The sequence below is a fragment of the Telmatherina bonti genome, assembly GCF_933228915.1.
Source record: "Telmatherina bonti genome assembly, chromosome: 14".
Lineage (NCBI taxonomy): Eukaryota > Metazoa > Chordata > Actinopteri > Atheriniformes > Telmatherinidae > Telmatherina > Telmatherina bonti.
The window spans coordinates 32,264,490-32,286,743 of NC_136612.1; the positions used below are offsets into that span (position 1 = coordinate 32,264,490).

General features: G+C 43.1%; 1 protein-coding gene across 1 annotated transcript in view; it reads right to left on the reverse strand.

Moving 5' to 3' along the window:
- gas7a (growth arrest-specific 7a) overlaps positions 1-22,254 on the reverse strand; it is a 52,820-nt gene that overhangs the window by 22,996 nt on the left and 7,570 nt on the right. The window contains exons 2-5 of the mRNA XM_079252500.1: positions 18,360-18,483; positions 12,503-12,580; positions 7,388-7,473; positions 2,462-2,524 (exon numbers count right to left, since the gene is read on the reverse strand). Coding sequence (XP_079108626.1) covers positions 2,462-2,524; positions 7,388-7,473; positions 12,503-12,580; positions 18,360-18,483 — 351 coding nt within the window. The remainder of the gene's footprint in view (positions 1-2,461; positions 2,525-7,387; positions 7,474-12,502; positions 12,581-18,359; positions 18,484-22,254) is intronic.

Genomic DNA, 22,254 nt, shown 5'->3' on the forward strand with positions numbered 1-22,254 from the left:
AGCATTTTGCACGGAGGACGCGTGCATTAAGCGAAAGCAGCATGTTGTAACCCGCAGTAGCGGCGGTGTGATTTACTCTGTGTCCTGACCAGTCACTTTGTTCATTTTCTGCCTCAGAGATCGCACTGATTGTCATGGGCACCAGATTTTCCATTACAGTGGCTTCACATCTATCATGACTGTTGTTTATCTGCCTCTCACATCCCGTGCGGAATGAGACCATTCATCTACAGGAAGCCTGTCTGGCGAACTTACTCCTCCTTTATGGCAATTTAGTGAGCTTCTCCAGGGTTGAGAATTAAATATTAATAGAGATTACCTTTGTGACACAGCATGGAATAAATCTCTCTCTGAGGGATCTGAGGCCATTCTGGGGAATGTCTGAAGTCGTGCCATCACACCCTGGATGCTGCAGGGCCTTTCAATGTTTGAAATGAGCACAAAAACAAAGCTGAGAGCAACATATAACAAGAAGATTTGTTGAGTGAATTGGGACATTTTGTCAACACTCAGCCTTCATAAACATTCCCCTCCTGCGGGTTTGTATCCAGGCTACAGCCGAGCGCTTATGTCATTACACATTTTGCTGTTTATATTTTCATTCTGCTCCGACTTCCATGCTGAATAAAAAAAAACCAAACAAACAAAAAAAAAAAACATGACACATTTGGAGATCAAACAGCTCATGAGAGATGCAAAAAATAATAGCTTGGCAGTCAAACAACCAACATCCATTTGTGAGCAGCATATTTCAGCAGATGAAACTGTAGGATGCTGTGCCACTGTTGCTAAGCAACAAATTACTTTTGCTGTAAAGAAGAAAAAGAACCCTCCTCCTCCCTTCCGCCACACATACACTTTGGAATGACAAAACAATCTCATACTTCCTCTTTATTCTCTTCATGCTTCCCTTCATGGACCAATGAAAACTCTCAACAACAAAGCCGGATGACGCTGCGCTGAGCGCACGCAGCATAGCAACAAGTCCGAGCCGCACGTGAGGTGCGTTTGATTAAAAAAAAAAAAGAAAAAAAAAAAGGGGGAAATTTGATCAGATTGGTCACGAACACACTGAAGCTGAAAACAAGGTTGTACAGCAGCTGTTTCCATCTGATGTGTGAAGAATCGGCATCCTGGATGGGTCCATTTTGCCTACAGTCATGGATACGTGCGTCTCCATGACAACTGTGGAGGGGTTGTGTAATGTAAGGTACACGGTGGATGAGACGCCGACGTCAGTCGCTCTCACCTGTGTTTTTCCAGCAGCAGGGAGGACGTTTGGTTGCTGTGTGGATCTTGTTTATGTTGCTGCAACTCAAAACTTCTCTGCAATCCAGTTTCCACATCTTAAAAACGCTAAAACTTCCTCAGATCTACAAGGGAATCAGTGGGTTCGAGTGAAGCCAAAGCATAACAACAGATCAATGAGTTGTGGAAACCGTTCAAAGGCAGGAAAAACCAAGAAATCCGCTCTTTTTTTGTTTGGCTGAGTGTTTTCAGAGAATATATGAATGGCTTTCCCCTTTCTCCAGTGGCTGTTTTCCATTTCAACACCCATTAATCAGTGCTATTGCCTTTGTCACCATGGAAACTGGACTTGCTGCATCTCTCCAGGTCTGGTGGGATTTTCTTTTAACAATAGCCGGACTGATGGCTCCCGTGGTTGCAGCAGGTCAGCGAGCCCACCGAGTGTGAGACACAAATGCGCTTCTGTTTGTCTTCCCCATCATCATCCCACCTCCAACCCTTCCAAGCCAGCCCCCCCCACAAAACCTTCCACACCTCCCACTGCCATCATTATGGTCTCAGAGGTTACATAGCCGCAGCTACTGTCTGGGCATCTTGACAGAAAGCTACAGTATATTTCACAGAGATGAAGCCGAGTGTATTCATCCTCCAGCTTCACGAGCAGATAGAAATCTGGGGGGGGGGGGACTCAAGCCCCAATTTCTGTTTGACCCGCGCTGCTCCAGCAGATTTCATCTTGAGGAGGAAAAACAAGGGAGATGCAGTTCCAGGCTGAACAACAACTGGATGACAGAAACACTCAGATCTCTCCATCTGACTGGCAGACGGTTCTAAAAATACCGACAGGAGTCTGCAGCTTCCAGATCTGCTCCTCAGAATTCAGTCACTTCCACCAAAGAAGCTTCTGAAAACATAAATTTGTCTGACAAGCGTTAATTCAATAGTATTGATGGAGACGTCAGGGAGACATAAATGAGTGCTGGATGGCTTTTTCATTCAGGATAATGTGGCAGCAGATATGCAGGGATACCCCCCCCCTCCCCATGCTACTCCACGAGGACCCATCATGACTTGAGCTGCAAGCTTGAACATTGTCAACAGATGGGAGAAGACAAAGAGGAAAAACAGGAGATTTGAGCTCCCGTCACTCGTTAGAAGAGAAGGAAGGAGAAAGAGGAAGATGACGATGAGGAGGAAGTTTTGGGGTACTCACAGTGGTTTTAGTCTCCTTGACCTCCTTGATCTGCCTTTTGGCTGGCGACACGGAGCCGGGGGGCTGCGGGGCGAGACAGGAGGGATCGTCAAAACTCTCCTCAGTGTCAAAGCTGGCTTCCATCATCATCCCTCTCACCTCCGCCTGCTGCTTCGCTATTCTGGGAAAGCCTCTCTCCTCTCTTTCCCTCCACACACTGAGGCTGCCTTCAGTCTGGCAAGCTGCGGCGTGAGTGGAGAGGAGTCGCGTTGCGGGAGGGGGAGGGAGGGAAGGTAGCGTAGGGGTGAGGAAGATGAAGAGGAGAAAGAGGAGGGAGGGGGGCGGGGTGCAGAGGGAAATCAGCGGTGGCTGTGGGAGCGTGACGAAGTCTAGCCTCCGGTTAAGCTGCTGTCATATGAGTTTAAAGGTTGGAGGCTGCGAGAAAGCCGGCTGCCCCCACAACCTCCATACCTTCACCCCCCTCCCCCCTCAGAGGCAGTAAGACCACTGAGCCAGCTGATGGGGGGGAGATACTGTAGGTTGTGATTGAAAACAAGTGGGGAAAAAAAAAAAGGACAGGTTTAAGAGTGAGTGAGAAGAAAAGGAGGGGGGGGGGGGGGGGATTTACATGAGGCTTGCCACACCTCCTTCCCCAGCGAGCAAGATAGTAAGGGAGGAGGGAGCAGCAGTGGTGTAGGTGTTGGGTGGGGGTTGGGTCACCATGAGAAGATCTTTAAAAAGACTAATTACAAAAACAATGCTGGAAAACGGGGGAGGAGGCAGCCAATCAGGTGCAACCTCTCAGATCGTTTGCATGTACGTGTAAAATGTGTCTCGAGGGAGCAGAAATTTACGCCATGGTGTTTACAACGGCATCGTCTTCCTCACGTGGCACCTTCACACATAACCATCAGGCAGAGCAGAGCGGTGACTTCACGTGATCAACTCACACCTTTTCACACCTGCGCTGGTCTGAAAACATCCCAGCCGGAACACGAAGGAGTGCACGAGTTCTCACCTTTGCTGTGCAAAACATGGCGGCGAGCAGCTCCAACCCCGACTATCCACCGTCCAGGTTTGGTGATCTTTCGCCCGGCGCTCCCCTGCGTGAGTTGTGACTTTTCTGGCCTCTTTTCTGACAAACTGACATGTGGAGTCGGAGCATCAGCCGCCAACATGGCCCACCTGTCCCTCCATCGATTCGCTCCTTTGTGATCATGACTCGGTTTGCTCTCATCCGACTCGTAACTAGTCACGTGGGTTGGCGAGGGACCGGTGTTGGCCCAGGTCCATCGGAGCTGCGGGAGCGGCCCTGCTTGCACTCAGAAGAGATGCTACTGTGATCTGAATGCTTGTGTTTAATGAAGCGCTGCTCTGATGGTTTTTACAACGCAGCAAAATGATTTTGGTTTCAAAGATTTTAGATTTACTTTTTTTCTTTTTTTAGATGAAATTCGTGGAAAAAAATTCTCCGAACAAATTTTTGCTTGTATGAATAGAAAACTTCTGTTCCACAAGTTTGTCCTCCATTGGTTGTTTGTTCATGCAAAACCTGAGACATCATCATGTTCAGAGTGTGAGACCAACTGCATGCCAAGTCTCAAACTGGCATCTTTTACTGGGTAGCATGGTACAAAGAATGTATTTTTGTCCTGACTGTGATGTTTTACCTTCAGCAAGTAATGTTATTACCTAAAGTCAACCAGGAGGCGACTGAATGTCTCCAAAAAGGCCCATTTACACAACAGAGTGACCTGCAAAAGCATCATAATGTATAACTCTTGCATTCAACCTTTGTCATCATTACTTTGTTACAAATCTTGCAGAGTATAATAACCTTCATGCTTGTGTGATTTACCAGGTTGTCTATAAACTGTGCGTCACCATTCTAGTCTTCCTTCCTCTGCACACGGATACTACCAGGAATTAAATCGAATTACTGAGGAAAGAAAGTGCAGTCCAACACGTACCAGCTTTAGTTTTGAGAGGACCAAAGATTTGGAGCTTGATTAGCAAGTAAAAATAGCCCGGTCAGGGTGTTTTATTTTGTAGTTTCTCACTGGTGTATTTGGTTTGTTCATTTTCATGCGATGGTTCATTGTCTGTAGTCCCCATGTCGTCCCTTCGTCTCACCATTCTACCTGCCTCATACTTTATGCCTTTTGTCTCCGGTCTGCGTTTGGGTCTTCACCTCCACCGCTTCTTGACAATCCTGTTCTATAAAAATGCAATTCCTATTATTGTAGAGCTGGGCTAATTATTGATTATATGAATAACTTTGCCTATTTGAGTTGATTTTTACCTTATTTCCATTTCAATCTGGGGATTTTTCTCATTGCATAAGTGTTTTATTATGTCTTAAACATTTAAATTTATCTGAATGTATTATTATTTGTCTGTTATGTTTGTTTTCATGCTTTTGTATGTTAAGAATAACTAACCCTTATTCTGTCCATTATCATTTTTATCTATAAAAAAACGTGGGTCACAAATAATAAGCTTTAACTATCTCCTTCTTTGGGTTACCTTTTCACACCCGTCACTATGAAAATACTTGCTGTAAATGTTGTATTTCTTTGGGTGTGTGACTAAACTGAAAAAAACTAAGTCTATATACAGAATTATATATAGTGCTTTCTGTGCCTGTTTCCATGCCTCTGCAGATACCAAACCAAATGGTGGAAACAGAACAGCAGCAGTGTTGCTGATGTGGGACCGGCAAAAGGAATAAAAAAGAAAGTGAGACTGATACATTTGATGGCTGCACAGACGGTGACGTTTGACAATGCTTGAAACAAAGGAAAGTAGAGAATAAATGAGCTTTAAGGTGTTTGATGTATCACCAAGACAACCATCAAAATGGCATCTACTGAGATGAATGTGGCCTTGCAGAAATAATGTATTTCAGCTCAAATCATTTTACTGCCACATCCAAGCAGGAGGTGAAGGAAACATACAGCTGTCAGATCTTTTAAAAAGAGTTTTGGGCATTGGTGGGCTTTTATTTGACTGTAGCTAGACAGGAAAGGAGATCAGAGAGAGCGGGGAACGACATGGCGAAACAAGCTCCAGACTGGGACTTAAACTGGGAACTGGGATGGGAAAGAAGTGGGCAATGACGGCTCCACGATAAATGTCACTGTGGCATTAAAACAAGTCAGAATGAAGGAGTTTTATATTGATAAAATTGTGTATTGTAACTTTAAAGGGAAGAGTTGTGAATGATGTTTACTACTCATACTGTTGCTGTTGTCCAGGCAGGGAGGAGCTGAGGTGGATAGATTGCTAAGTAAAACTGATCTTTATACTTTATTTCCACCAAACAACGTTTATCTACTTTTACTGCAACAACAGCCATTACCATGACAACTTCCTGCATCCTGGACTCCTGGCAGGACTAAAGGTAATGAACACTAGAATAAAATATGACAGTACGTTTAACATTAAGACTATTCAGCTAAATCATCACAGTCCACATGCTGTAACCTGCAGCCTGAAACAGCTAACAGAGGAGTAAACAGGAGTCTGTGGTGCTCAGAGGATGAAGAACGACGCTCATCGTTATAAATAACTAAATCAGATTTATGTCTGATGCTGAAGCATCTGCAGCCACCGGACATCACTGATGTCCAGGTCATTCATTTTAAGATGTTCTACAAGCCACTGCATGAGAGTTACACAGCAGGTGTCTGGTAAAGGGAATCTACAGGCACAATTAAACTCACCCGGACCGCGGCATAATTCTTATTCACCAGTTATGTAAACTTTACAAAACCAGAGCAGTTAATGGCTTAAACTCTGTAAGATGCACTGCTAAATCAGCAAGGATGATTATATATTACTTGCAGGCCTTTCAGGCATAACACATGATTAAAAACTGTTGTACTGAAGACAGAAAATGTTTATTTTCAATTACAATGATGACATAAGTTTCACTTATAAGCTCGTTTTAGGCTGCAGGGAGCACTAACCCCCCCTGAAAAACTCTTATCAAATCTTATCTTATCAAGTTAACATCCATCCATCTAGCCATCCATCCAGCCATCCATCCATCATCCATCCATCCGCCCATCCATCCGTCTGCTTTCCATCTATCCATCCATTTGTGCATCTATCCATCCATCCATCCATCCATCAATCCAACCATCTATCCCAGAGGTGTCCAGCTCCGGTCCTCGAGGGCCAGAATCCTGCAGGTTTTCTATGTATCCCTGCTCAGACACACCTGATTCAAATTAACTAGTAGTAGAGCTTAATCAGTTGTGCACATCATTGGCTGTTTGATCCATTTAGTGGAAGCTAGATGTGTTGGAACAGGAATACATGGGAAACCTGCAGGACAGCGGCCCTCGAGGACCGACTTTGGACACCCCTGATCTATCCTTTCATCAGTCCGTCCATCTGCCCATCCATCCGTCTGCTGTCCATCTATCCATCCATCCATTTGTCCATCTATTTATCCATCCATCCATCCATCCGTCCGTCCGTTCATCCATCCATCCGTCCGTCCATTTGTCCATCCATCCACCCATCCATCCGTCTGTCTATCCATCCACCCATCCATCCACTTGTCTGTCCGTCCGTCCGTTCATCCATCCACCCATCCATCCGTCTGTCTGTCTGTCTGTCTGTCTATCCATCCATCCATCCATCCATCTATTTGTCCATCTATCTATCCATCCATCCATTTGACAATGCATTTGTCCAGCCGTCCATCCATCCTCTGCCGGGTCATGGGGGCACAGGGCTAAAAAGGAAAGCCCAGACTTTCCTCTCCACACCCACATTTACCAGCTCGTTCTGGGCCCAGATGAACATATGTTGTGACTGAATTTTAAAGGTTTGACAGTTGTTGAACAAAAAGGATTAAAGGTTTCTTTTTTTGTGGCCTTAAAATGGAAACTGTGACAGCAAAACATAAAAATTTTCACTTTTCTTTTCACTTACCCGCTTGTACATTAAAGGTTTCCTCAGAGAAACTTTATCAGTCTCTGACGGCTGACTGGTTTTTGTGCTGCTGATGCATCCATTGGCTGCAAGAAAAAAAGACAATTAACCAAACGTTGCAGATGAAAATAACAGCTGGAGTCTTACTTTACAGCAGCAGCAGGAAAAGTGAGCAGATGGTGAGTTAATAAATGACAATAGAACATGTAAAAACTGCCCTATCACAAAAAAAGACTTGATAAAGTGTCAACATTACATTTAGAGATGAGACAGTTTGATCTTCTTGCTTTAAAAAAGTAAGTTTATCTTTAGATTATTCCATCTTTAACACCTTTTCTTACATATTTTAAAGCTACAAAGATTATTATTTGAAGCTCCTTCCTGCTTTGTCTGCATATCACAGCATTTTTATTGATTCGTCCATAATTCTATTACTTCTCAAACTTTCCTTGTTATGGATTCCTCCATTCATCACAGATTGGATATTCATGGAGCTAAATGAAGACTCATATGCAGATAAAAAAACCCCCAACATGTTTTATGCGTTAATTGGTCTTGTTATCTTGACAGGAAAGCATGTTTTATGAGAAAAACCTGTAACTGTGACCTATCAAGAGGTAACAACCTTTGTTTTTTTTTTAAGATCACAAAGTATTCAACAATCAAAAGATGTCTAATTTTATTACAGTTTTATGAACTTTAAAAAGCAGTGTGAGAGGTCAGACATCCGCCATGAAACTTATTTCCACCATCGAGTGATTTCCAGCCGATGTTATGGTCCTACATTCATTTTGTTTGGATCCACGATCAGATTCAAGTTCCATTGATAATACACAGTGTCTCGGCTATATTGTGGGTTTGTTTCAGGCTTGTTCTCTTGCAGTGATGAAAAGTTGGTGCTGTGCTACGTTGCCAGGATCCAGATCTATCTTTGATCTCTTGTAAAACCTGTTGGGGAACTTCTCCTGGATTTTTTTCAAGATTTATTGTGGAGATATTATGCAGATATACTGAAAATGGAAACAACAGTTTAGCACCAGTTTAAATAAAGGAAACCTTCATGTATATGTCCTGAGGGAAATTATGTGCAACAACGTAGATGTTCTCACCACATCTTGATTAATGGTAGGGTTCTTGTTCTCTTGTTGTGTCCTCTTTGGGAGGATTAGCGTCTAAAGGAGACCAAAACTGTGAGACGGAGTTGCCGTTTCTACCGCTACGCTGCTGTCATTCTGGGTTTTTTACAATGTACTTCCTGTCCTTACTTCCACATAACAGCCCATACTGAGAAATGTTATTAATAACCCTGACCCTCAAGGGTTCATAGCTCTGTGCTAACATCTCTGGCTCCATCCAACAGGCCTCTATAATGGTTCCTCATGGCCTGTGATTCATGAGCTGTCTGCTCCTTGCATATCAAACCGGCCCATCTTCAGCTGAAGGTAAACACGTGAGCCCAGCAGAGCGCGACCCCGAAGGCCACGCGTCCCAGCCGGGGACGCCTGTCGGAGCTCAAGCAGACCACTCCAAAAATAGATGATAGTTTCACTAACAGGAAGCATTAAGAAATTTATCACCCCTGTTAACCTCTGTCAACAGCACTGAATATTGATGGATTTCTGACACATGCAGTGAGATACTTCTGCAGAAAAGACGGAGGGAGGCCTACGGGGATCTCTGTTGTCAGCTTTGGGATGAAAATAGACCCTTTCAGGCTTTCTGGATTACCTGAAATGTGAATTTCTAACAAACTGGTTCGCTGAGCACAGCAGAAGTAAAACTTAGCAGCTTAGATCTGTCAATATATATATATATATATATATATATATATATATATATATATATATATATATATATATATATATATATATATATATATATACACACACATATATAAAATCAGAATCCCCCATTAAGATGGTGAAAACTCAGCATTTGTTTAGATGTTTTTGAAGGAAAACATCTGTTTTTCTACCTTTAAGGCCTGATTTCAGTCTCACAGTGTCAATTAAACATGTGCAATTATTTTTCTTGTAGGAATAAATTGATAAAGACTAATTAAGTCCCAATACAATCTGAATCATTCATTCATTTATTGATTTTCTGAACCACTTAGTGTAATTATGGGTTGTGGGATTCTATCCCAGCAATTATATGTCGAGAGGCAGGTACACCCTGAACATGTCGCCAGCTCATCACAGGGCCACACAGAGAGACAAACAACCATTCACAAATACTCCTACGGACAATTTAGAGTAACTAGTTAACATAACATGGATGTCTTTACATATGTACATATATTTCTAAAATCATGTTTGCAGCTTTATCAAAGAAATAAAAAGTTTTTAGTGGACAAGCTGTTGTGTGGTTTATTCTAAGCAAAGCCTTTGGGTTAATGAGGTTTATGGGTTATTATTAAACATTTATTCATTTATTTAGCTCCAAAGTGATATTAACAAAATTTCATGTGAGTTTAGGTCATTTTTTAGAGTTGTATATAAAAGTCTCCAGGAGAAATGGGGATGCAGTTGTAGAGAAAAACTTAGCTGCGCATATAACCTGCAAATACAAAGTAAAAAAGTGCAACACAGTTTAAAAGGCTGTTTTAGATCAGATCACTTGACTTCAGGGAACTGATCACCCCCTTCTCCTCTTACAAGAAAATAAAATAAAGTCTTTTCAGCCAAAGATGATGTTATTTTCCTGTCCTCTAATCTTTGTAACTAAGGATTATGTGTGTTTCAGTGGAGGAAACACCTAATAAAGAGGAAATATGAAAGATGTTGCTTTGGCAACAGCATCCGTCTCTTCACTGAGCATGTGTTTGGTCACAGATGCGACAAAGATCTTCAAAATATCTCAGCCTGGATTTTTATAATGAAAATGAATCTATGCTGTCGTGTTACCAGAAAAACTAGTCCATGTGTTTGTTACTTCCATGTTGGATTTCTGCAATTCTTTATTATCGTTCTGTCCTGAATCTGTCCTGAAAAGCTCCCAGCTGATCCAAAATGCTGCAGGGAGGGTTCTGAGAGTTAATTTTCCTGCAGGTTTAGCTGCTCTTCATCGGCTCCATGCTAAATCCAGAAGACCATTTAAACCTCTAAGGCACAGGTGTCAAGGGCCGGTATCCTGCAGGTTTTTGCTGTCTCCATGCTCCAACACACCTGACCGAAATTCACAAATAGATTGACAAGAAGCTGCTGGATCCATTTGATTTGAATCAGCTGTGTTGGTGCAGGGATCATCAAAAACCTGCTGGATATCAGCCCTCGAGGACTGGAGTTTGACACCCCTGCTCTAAGCCTTCCGGACTCATTTGGAAATTTAAATTTCTAATCAGAGAAAAAAGGTGTTTTTAAAATACTGAAGGATATTACAATATTTTAAAAGTTGGATATGTTTTTTTAAATAAAAATGTTTACAGTAATTAACCATCAATACAAACAGTTTTTTCAAATTTGACACGAAAGACAGATCTCAGTGATGTAGCTGGGACACCAACTGGAACAAAAACTGAACTAATGTGAATCATGATGGATTTTCCCGTCACGTGCTCCCTATCGACGGCCAATTTGGCATCCATCTTGCATCCAACCTGACCTGTTAGCTCTCTCCAGCCAGCAGAAGACGATCTTACGATTATTCTTTTTTGTCTCTTTCCATCTTTCAGTTTTCTTGCATTTCTTTGCTTAATCAGAGACGTTGTATCTTGAAAACAGTCAGTGTTTTTTCTAGCGTGAAACGTCATGCAGCATCCAGGATGTAAAAGCTGTAACGTGTCGGTTTCTCAGCCTCGGGACGCTGCAGCTACAGCTCCAGAAATACACATGATGGATGTCACTGTGTCGTCAAACAAGTCCGGGACACAAAGTTTTAAAATCAGAAAGTTATGTAATGTCTTTAAGACCTTTTTGTGAACTGACGTGGTACGAATGAAGCTGAATTGAAACAAATCAGCAGGAGTGAAACATATTAGCTACAGGATGTGAAATGCTTAGTGGTCGGCCATCTTGCCTGTTTCCTCTGACCTACATTCGCTGTGATAAAGAAGCGAATCAGATCTGTACTCCCAGGACCACTGGGGTCTTAACTGCTAAATAACAACAAGCAACTAAAATCAAAGAAAGAACAAGTTTATTTCTGGAGCTTGGTGTAACCGGACTCCATGACTCTGGAAAATGCCGTTTTGAAGGGAAAACAACAGGCAGTAAACAGACTTTAGCAGGTAAGCAGGCTGTTCCACCAGCAGCTGCATGTTTGTGCATCTCTGCTGTTACAGCATTTGCTCAGCAACTCAGTCCAACTGCGTCCACGTTCCTTCTGTCCCTACCAGCCGGTCAGATCCCACGTTTCCTGTTCGGAGGTTGAACCACGCATGCGGGCAGCTCTTGTCTGAACCTGGCCCACATCAAAACCTCTTCCTCTCTGAGGAGGACTGCACTTGTCTGGTTAAATGCTGACAAACCCCCTGCAGCTGACTGCCTCCCTGCTCATTCTTCCTCCAAGTGTGTTTGGGCCGCATGCCAGCAGGAAGAGGAAAACCATCTGCTATCTGCCTGGATGGCGACGAGTCAGTGAGGACGCTGGCAGTGATGAAGCATAATAAGCCTCTCATTAAGAAAGTAGGATTTCCTCCTTGGTAATTATGTAGCAGAGAAATGTATTAGGGGGGATTTGTGGAAGGTTTTGTTTGGGAAAACTGAGGTGAATCTCATGGAAATGCAGAATGAAGGCTGTTGTGTCACATTGAGCTGAAGGAAGCTGGTCGCAGCGTAATAAGCAGATTAGTGCTGATGATGAATGATTGCTATAAAAGCCTGAATCTGACTGACTGCATTAATGTGGAAAATTTAAGTCCTGGCTTGAAGCTCCAAAGAAAACAGCCGTCATGAATGGAAATACTTCTAAACTAACTGCAGAAATAACATAAAATAGCAGCGCTGCTGTTTTTTTTGTTTTTTCTTTAGTTATTCTTTATCTGAAAATCCCAATAAAACTGCTTTTCTTGCTCTTTTCATTTTGTGCATTTTTGTGTTGCTGTTTAGTTCACATTTCTGCCTCTGAAATCTGTGTCCAAAAATGGGCGGCTGAGAAGTAAGGCCGGGGTTTTACCATATGGTGAGGAGATGCGTGGTGCCAGCGGTCTCTGCGGGGCCTCGGCTGACGAGGAGGGACGCTGCCATGTTGTTTCTAGAAGGATATAAACAGGAATGATGACAGCAATAAAAGAAAATGTGGCAGACTTTCACAGAGCATCGGTAACAGATATACTGTAGCTGCGTGGGCAAGTTTTACATGCAGACTTTCATCTAAAATAAACTTAGACTAGAGATGGTTAACACTGGCTTTTTCTTTGTTTTTACAAATATTTGATGTATCAGTTTTGCCCATCTCTTAATTAACGATATGGATATCAACCAAGGCAGACATATGCCAAGTCCCCTATCAAAAGATAAATAAATAGAAAATTAACCACAAAATATTAATTATGTTATGAAACTAAGACATCAATGTTCTACGCCAGGTTGGACGTCTTGGTTCTTCTTCGTATATAACTGATTCACAGTCACTCCAAACGGCAAAATTTCATGTCTGGAGACATAATTAAGCAATTCCAAATCTCTTTCAATACCAACACTACAACACTAGTGCCCATGGAAAGCGTGTTTGTGTTGAAGGGTTTGAGTATGGCCCAAGAAAGCAGCAACCTCCGGCGGTAATAGGTGAAGCTTATGTGGAAGTGCCAAAATTGCAGTCCCCCCCCCCCCTCATCCACTAGGGGCTCCAAAACAGAGCAAATCCCCATAGAGTCCCATGTTAAAAAGACCAATTTTACAGTAGAAATAAACATGTTTACAACCTGGTACAAGAAACCATTTTAGGTTTAATAGGTCATGTTCATGACAACTGTGAGGGGAGTGAATTTTTTCTAACTCTTCTGCTTAGAAGTAATTTAATCTCAAAATTCAACATATTTAGGGGCGTGTCCTTTTGATTGACAGGTACCCGATCTCCCGCTTCAAGTAAGAAGATTGTAGAACAACCGCAGTTTTTAGCCGGTTAACAACATGACTTTAGCCTGCTAACCTCTGTTAGCTGGTTAGCTCCCATTATCTCCAGGTTAGCTCGGTTAGCTCTTAGCTACAGAAGGCTTGGAGTTCGCTCGATGTCAATCATCCACCATGATGCTCACAGCCGCCCTTTGTGCTCCACCTCTTTGCCCATATTTGTATTTCCGGGTGAGACGACACGCATGCCCCTACAAATATGGCGATGGTAGGAACCGCCCACCGAGCTTTAATTTATTTTTTTCAGAAACCCATGGGTGACGTCACGGAGGCTCCGTCTATCTCTTGTTATACAGTCTATACTGCATACATGTGGAAAAGACCATAGTAGGCATGTGCCTACAAAACACACAAAAGGTTTTTAATAATTTTGCTGTGTATCAGTAAACACACCATAGCAACGGTTTCTAGACTTCTCCCTTCTCGTTATTCAAAATCCCACTGTTGCATCTGCAGCTTCAACAGGATTAAGAACAAATATTTCTATCAGCTGCTTTTATGCACCTTCTCTGTTAAATAAAAGAAGCAGCTTTCTAATAAACACACTGATATCTTTATCCACCGCATGCACACGCTGAGCTGCAGCTTTTTGAAGCTCCGTACACTGACATGACACAACAACATGAAAAGTAACTGCTGCAGCATGTGGCTTCTGAATGTAAAAATAGCTCAGCGTGCGTTTGATGTGTTTGTGTTTCTGCTGTGAGGCAAAGTGTGATCAGTGCCAGAGTTGTTGTTGTTGTTGCAGCCTCGGTTCCTCTCATGGGAGTCTGTCCTTTCCTCTCCAGATTCCTTCTTAAATGAGGTGTAAAACACACACAGGCCGCAGCAGATGTTTGTAAAAGGTCGCCTGCCTTTGACGCTCTGCAGATATTCGAGGTCTTGTAAGAGAGCAGCGCATTAGAGCGCAGGATGAACAACAGAAACATCCCTCCACTGCTGAGGTGCCGGCAGAGCCGGTCGGCCCTCAAGTGCTTGCACATTTAAGATAATCAGATTAAAGTGGATCGAATCTACAGGCTTGATGAGACGCGATGATGGGGCAGGAATGATAATGAGTCCTCAGTTCAGTGTGCTAAGGTGCTGAGAGCTGAACGAATGCAGTAAACCAACCAAATCAGCACTTTGGAAATAAAGCCACTCAGAACAGCCCGGGGGCACAAGTAGTCTACTTTAACTAAACTGATTTTTACTGTGTTGACTAAAAACACTGTGTTCTGTCATATTTTGGACGTTTTACTGGAGATTGATTGTTGATTTTCATGGTTAGCTTTGTTCAGATGGAGATCCTGTTACCAGTCTGAAACACTCTGCTTCTAAATGGATCCTTCTGCGTTTATTCTGAGTCCCACTGAAACCGCAAGCTTAACGTTTAATACACCCCCGCCCCCCACTTTGCACAAACATAAGCTATAACCTCTCGACTCTGCCTCTTTAACTGGAACAACAATATAAAAACATAATTGGAGATAAACATCAGAGGTAAAACGTCTGGAGTGACGCTGAGGTGAGGACATCTCGGTAATCTCTCCACACCAGAAGTTGCCTCACCAAGGGCCACAGAGGGCGTAACCACAGGAACCGCCCAGATCAGGGCAGGCAGTAGTCCACACTACAGCCAGGGCTGCAGTGCAGGACCCCACCAACTGCGCCAAGTGGGACAATCCCGCAGAGGGAGCTATGCCGAAGAAGGTAACACTGCACTTAAAAAGTTTAAAAAAAAAAAAAAAAAAAAAAAAAAATTATATATATATATATATATATATATATATATATATATATATATATATATAATGTTCATAAAAAGTTCAGCCGTACGCTGCTTTTAGAAGACATTAACAGTAACTGCAGTCCTGAACTTCTCATGTAGTGGTGTAGTGGTGACTGAGGAGCAGGGCCCCCAGGTAGGGCAGCAAGGCTAAATAAAACTAAAAGCACCAATGAGAAATGATGATGTATCAACAAGAGAGACTTCAAGTAGTAAAAAAAAAAAAAAAGTAAAAAAAAGAGAGATGAACATATGATGGAGCATTTTTGCCCTTGCTTGACCAGGTAATGGTACATCATCAGTGTTGTATACCAGGTTCATTGGGTGTTTCGGGTCTCACAACAGACACCGTTGCTGAGGTGACCCAACCAGGGTTGATCAAACCCAAGCTGTGTCTAAGTAGCCTGTAACCACGGGTCCCCCCGCTTCATACACAGTCCTCTCGATGCTTTCTCTGCTGCATCTGTGATGTTTTCGATGGCTTTCCCCTTTTAAAGCCCATTTACTCCTAACATCTTAAGGGCCCTCATGAGGAACAGGCCAGCAAACCCTCTGTACCCAACCTCGATGGGATTACGCCAGCTCTCCCATTCCCCACTCTGGCATTCGCTTGCCAGCTCCTCATATTAGTCACAAGGTTCTGTGCTCTTTACCAAAGATGATGGTGAAGTCATGGCTTTTTTAAGGAGGTTTGTGGTTTCTCCTCCACAGTGCAGTAATATATACAGTGACCCAGCCAAATATGTATATTATATACAATATATACAATGTTATGCCACCAATGGTTTTCTAAATACCAGCTTTGCAATCTCAATCCAACTCCTACTCTCCACATTGTTTAGCTCAGAATGAGTTCCTTATAAATCTAAAGCTCCTCCCACTACAGGAAGCTTCCCAATTACCCTGGATAATAGGGTATTTTTAAGTTCCATTTGTCCATCCATTCATTCATTCATCCATCCATCCATACATCAATCCATCTTCTGCCGGGTTGCGGGAGCAGCAGCCTAAGCTGGGAAGCCCGGACTTCCCTTTCCCCGAGATATACAATCCCTCCAGCATGTCCTGGGTCTTCCCCGGGGTCTCCTTCCAGAGGGACGTGCCTGGAACACCTCACCAGGGAGGTCCAGGAGGCATCCTGACCAGATGCCCGAGCCACCTCAACTAGTTCCTCTCGATGCGGAGGAGCAGCGGCTCTACTCTGAGCCCCTCCAGATGACCAAGCTCCTCACCTTATCTCTAAGGGCGAGCCCTGCCACCCTGCGGAGGAAACTCATATCAGCCGATACATCCCATAAATTATGTACATTTAAACAAACCCAACATCATAATATTCTGCATTTCACAGGAAAAAATAAACAGGATAATTAGAAGGGATGCAGCATTCCATAACGTCCCATGACATCACTGCAGCATTGTGACACACATCTGTGCCTTAAGCGCGACATGAACGTTGCCTCGGTTTACCCCAACTACCAAAGGACATTGCGACACATGGTAAGAAAGCAACCTATTCTTTATATTGGTAGGAAGACGACTAAGTGTGCACCCCTAATAATCTGCTAGCAATGGGTAGAATGTGGGGATGGGGCTGCTAGCGTTATTGTGGGTGTGTTGTGGGTGGCGTGCTGGTCCTGGAGGCAGCAGTCAGGTAAGCACAGAGGTGTGTACGTGGGAGCATATGTGAGGCGTTGGTCAGCAGTGTGCGTGAAAGGGCCCTCTGTCACAGCTCTCTTCCTCTCAAAGGCTTCTACCATCCTGTTTCCAAAGGTACAGTCAGCTTCAGCAGGACCACTTCCTTTGTTGTTTTAGACACCAGAACTATGTCTGGCCTGAGTGTGTTCTCAGTGATGTTCTCTGGGAACTTAAGCTGTCTCTCCAGGTTGATCGTCAGCTGCCAGTCCCGAGCTGATGCCAGCAGTCCCCCTGATTGGCTCCAGTACTGCTGTGGCTTCTCCCCAGCCCTAACAAAGGCAATGACTTGCTTGTTGGGTGTTGGCGTTTGCTGGTGGAAATACCTGCACTGATGACCTCAGTTGGCCAGCGGTATCGCCCCTCTCCAAGAGCTCGTGGGCAACAGCACAGAAGTCAAGTAAGAATAATAATCAATGGTGGGTAATGAAGAGACCACAGTGTGTTTTATGAATGAAAATATCATCATCTAATTTTGTAAAGTATGAAGCCAAACAAGTTACAAACGCCCTTTGTAGAGTTTTCATCCTGAACAAAAAAAAAACCCTGTTGGCTGCTTTAGAAATAAACTACCCAACTATCACATATAGATATAGAAATGCTTTACCAAAGCAGCATCTGTCTCATTAAAAAGTTGGCTCACCTGAAGTAGTTAGCAAAGATTCCTGGTTTAAAACGTTTCACACTAAAACAGAAGGGATAATAATACTGACTGGATTTTAACTGTAGTTACCTACAATGCAGCCAATAAACTAATGTTGCTTTTCTTAGGACACATTCAAATCCACCTTTTTTTATTCAAATTAAAGTCTGTTTGGTTGGAAAGTCCGCTTCGTTTGGGGAAATGCAAATGCGCCAAACAAATTCTGATTTGGACTCAGTCCGCCAACAAACACAGATCTCATTCTGCTGCAAGAGGACCAAATGCAGGAAGTGGATGACAAAAAAGGTCACTTCCTGCATTTGACGTAGCATTGCATTGTGGGTATATATTAACAACCCTCTGCCTCGTCTGTTGTTCACACTGCATCCATTGTTGCAGTGTATTTCTGCAGTATACCGTGGCGGTGAAGGTGTGGACCCAAACACAGAGATGGGAAAACTGGGATGCAGATTTAAGACTGATTTAATATGAACAGAAGAACACAGGGGACTAACGCAATAATCTAGCAACTCAAGACAAAAACTGAGGTGTATAAATACACAGAACACAATGAGTCACAGGTGAAACAGGTTAACTGAACGAACCCAGGTGAACTACTGAACACAGACAAAGGCAAAACAGGAACAACAAAAAAAAAACAAAAAAAAAAAACAGGAAACCAGGAACAAAGGACACAGGAAAAATGTGCAATTAAGAGATGACATGTTTTACTATAGAGGAACATACTGAAAAGTATTTATCTTCTCATCTAATATGAACACCAGCAGTGAGCCTCACCTTTACTGGAGCTGTTGACGTAGTACTTCAGACCCTCAGGGGAGGTGTAGCTGCTCCATCCCGAGGGAAGAGGAGGCCCATCAGTTTCCTCCGTGGGTTTAGGAGAGCTCACAGCTGCTGGCTTCTGTCATTAGAAGAATATGAAAATATCATTTGTATATAAATTGGTATCCATCACAGACATCGTGTCCAATGGTTTCCTGAGATATATACCTGTGTATTAAACATGTGGAGAACTACTCAGCTTTACTTTTGTAGCTTTCAGACGCATTCCAGAATAAAATTGGGCTCCAATCCTCTTGCAAAGACTTATCTATCATGGCTATGGTGAATGAGCCTTGTGATGAAGAGGTCAAAAAAAAGTCTTGGATTTTACAAAAATTCTTTATTTTCCTTATGATCAGTGCTGTTTGTCCTCACAGCTCACTGCATCTCCAACCTGTTAATTTCACAAAGTTCGTGATTAATAGTTTCGCACTTTCTCTAAAGTGTGATAACGCTATCAGAGCCCTGTAAGGATGTTGCATGGCAACAATCTGTTATCAGTGATTCAGCCACAGCACATGGAGCTACATCCATTTGGGGTAAAGATAGAGAGATAAACAGTTGAGGATCCAAAAGACTGAGCGAAGTGAGAGCTTTGTTTCTCCTTGATAAAGGGAACACTGAGTAGAGAGGTCTATAATAAGATATTGCTGCAGTGTCATTAAAGTTTATATAAAGCCAGAGCAGCTCCACAAGTTTGCAGATCCAGTAATATATCAATAATGTAAATCCTGGATTCATGACGGCTCATGCAGGAGGGAACGCTATTGCCATCAAATTCTCATTTTGCTTTTCAGCAGTTCTCACCTCCCAAATAATGGTGTTATTCATCTGGTGAAATATGATCTACTAAATGGATAAATACAGATAAATGCTCACTCCACCTTATCAGCAAACCCCAGGAGCCTCCACCACTATAAAACCATTTAATTCAGGCACTGCTCTGAGCACACAAATGACTGCAGTGTGCTTTACAAGGGAAAAGTCGTTTTTAATCTGCAGGGATCGCTGGCTGTTCATCTTTAGATGCAGCAGAGCGTAGCCTGCTCACATCTGCAGGCTTGAATCTGACAGAAGGATTGTCAAACTCGTGGACGGTGCTCTCCAATCACACATCTGAGGGGCGGAGGGCGGGTAGGACGGGACAGATATATAAAAGGGGAGATTATTGGCAGAATGATAAAAGAGTCGTATCATGTTCCAGTGCATCAGGGCAGAGTGGGTGGAAAGAGGCGATTGATGTGGAACATTAAAGGGGCTCGCTGCTTCTTTGCTATCTCTGCTCCTGACTCCGGTTTGCAGCAAGAGCAGCAGAAGCTGCAGTGGTGGTTTTCTGCAGGATGTTTACTGCACAGACAAGATATGACTCTCTTGACAGTTGACCCGTGTATTGTAGACACTGCCGTCTTCTATAAACCACCAGCAGAGGTCAATTTGTTCTGCGATTTATTACCGCTCCTGTTTACAAATTTATTACCAAGTAACCTCCTGCAGTCATGTAAGACATAAACATACAGCACTGGCCCAGAAGTAATATATGCTTACAGTCAACATTACCCAACAGTGCCTGCAGTGCTCATTAGAGGTGCATAAGAAGTTAGGTGTTGTTATGAAAGACTGGGTGTACTGGCCACTTTGGGGTGCATGCACAGCCTTGTTTCTTGTTCAGCAGCCCCATGACTGAGACTCTTATAGCCAGCTGGCTTCCTTGACCTGCAGAACTCGTCACAGGGTTAAAGTAAAACCATTCTCATGATCTAGAAGGTCATTTGACATTTATGATGTTCAAGAAAACATGATGGTGTACAAGAGACCCTAAGTCCGTACTGCGAGTTAATGGGGGCGGATGGATACCCCAGTTAAACCAAACCGTAACCAGAACCTTTTATTTTCAGTCTCTTGCTGCTGTAACACTTTTATGATTTATATCATGAGGTAGTTAAATTTGTTAACTTGATTTGTGCTCAACACAACGAACAGGCCGCAGTTGTGCCACTTGCTGTAAAAATGAATCATTACTTCTGTCAGACGGTTATCGCCTCAGTGAAGCAACTTATTGTTCTTGTTTAAACCAAATTCAATTTTTTCTTGAATCAAAGTAGTTTCATGGTCAAAGCGGTTTCTTTACCAGCAAACACAAGCTGGACATGCCACATTTGCTGTAGTTGTCTTATAAGTAGAGATGCTGCTACATGATGCGTGTTGTTTTATATCAAAGTGTAAATGAAGAAAAAAACATTACTGATTCCAACATTCTGTAAAAGACCATTGAACATGTTTTTGGCATCAAGAAAGCTGCATTAGACTGGTTTAAGTTATATTTATCTGATAGATTTAAGGGTGGTAATGAAAAGAAATCCACTTTACTCACCAGAGTAAGTCATGGAGTTGCTCAGGGTTCTGTACTTGGACCAAGTCTTTTTACTGTACATGCTTCCTTCAGGTTGTGTGTGTGTGTGTGTGTGTGTGTGTGTGTGTGTGTGTGTGTGTGTGTGTGTGTGTGTGTATGGGGGGGGGGGGGGGGGGGGGGGGGTAAACTCTGGTCCTGGGGAGCCGCAGTCCTGCAAGTGTTTGGAGTTTCCCTGCTGCTCCCTGCTTGCCTGCTGGAATTAATTAGCAGACTGGTGCAGAGCTTGACATTCAACTCTGTGCTAGCTAGATGCTAATTAGCCATCGATTTGAGTCAGGTGTGTTGCAGCAGGCAAACTCCAAACACCTGCAGGATTTAGACCAGGGGTGTCAAACTCCAGTCCTGGAGGGCCGGTATCCAGCAGATTTTTGTTGTTTCCCTCTTTCAACACAGCTGATTCAAATCAAATGGACCCAGCAGCTTCTTGTCAACATAATTATGAACTTGTGAGGTGTGTTGGAGCATGGAGACAACAAAAACCTGCAGGATACTGGCCCTCGAGGACTGGAGTTTGACACCTGTGATTTAGACCCTCACAGTTGCCCACCCATGTTTAAATCAAATCAAATCAAAGATACTTTATTTATCTCCGAGGGGAAACTCAGAGTTCCAGAAACAACCCGCCCCAGGTTTTTTAAAGACGTACAGAGAATATTGAAAACACAGGTCATTAACTGAGGCCCCGCTGCCGGCTTTATCTGGCGCCGTCTTTAACAGAGGAGAACAGAGGTACTTTAGAGTTGAGGGTGAAGGGCAAAAAACAGGTATGACCAGACTGTACCTCATGGGGGCGCAGTCTGGAGAGACAAAAAAACACCTCACATACATATAAGCACAAATTCAGACAATAGGCACAAAGTGGGAGTGGGAGGGGTGGGGTCTCCCAGACAGCCAGGTGAGGTCACAGTCAGCCCAGCAGCGCGTCCATCCAACTCGCCATCCGTGAGTGGAGGGAGGGGCAAGGTCCGGAGAAGGCGGTGAAAGATAGAAGAGTGTGTCTGTAACAGTGAGTGTGAGTGTGTGTAAGTGTGTGCGTTCAGTGAGTGTGTGAACTTTCCCCAGTTCATCTCTGCCACCCGATGTAAACGTGGCCTTGAGAGCTGAGTTCAGCTTAAGGTAACATCATTACACATATTATGACATGAACTTTCATTGCTGTGTGAATTATACTCTGATTCATTAAGCCTGATGAAACCAATCAGCTTTTCATTTTACAAAGATGTCTTTAAGGCACCTGACAGAATTTTCACAGATTTTGTCATTGATTTAGCTTCCACCGAGCATCCTACCTGTACTCTGAGCTTTCCACAGCCAGTAAAATAGTGTTATCTTGACTCTCTCTGTATTCCTCTGCAACTTTCTCTTTTTAGTTTCCTCTCTTCCTCTGATCATGTTAGCTTGTTTTTTTTTTTTTGTTTTGTTTTTTTTTGTTATTGGAAC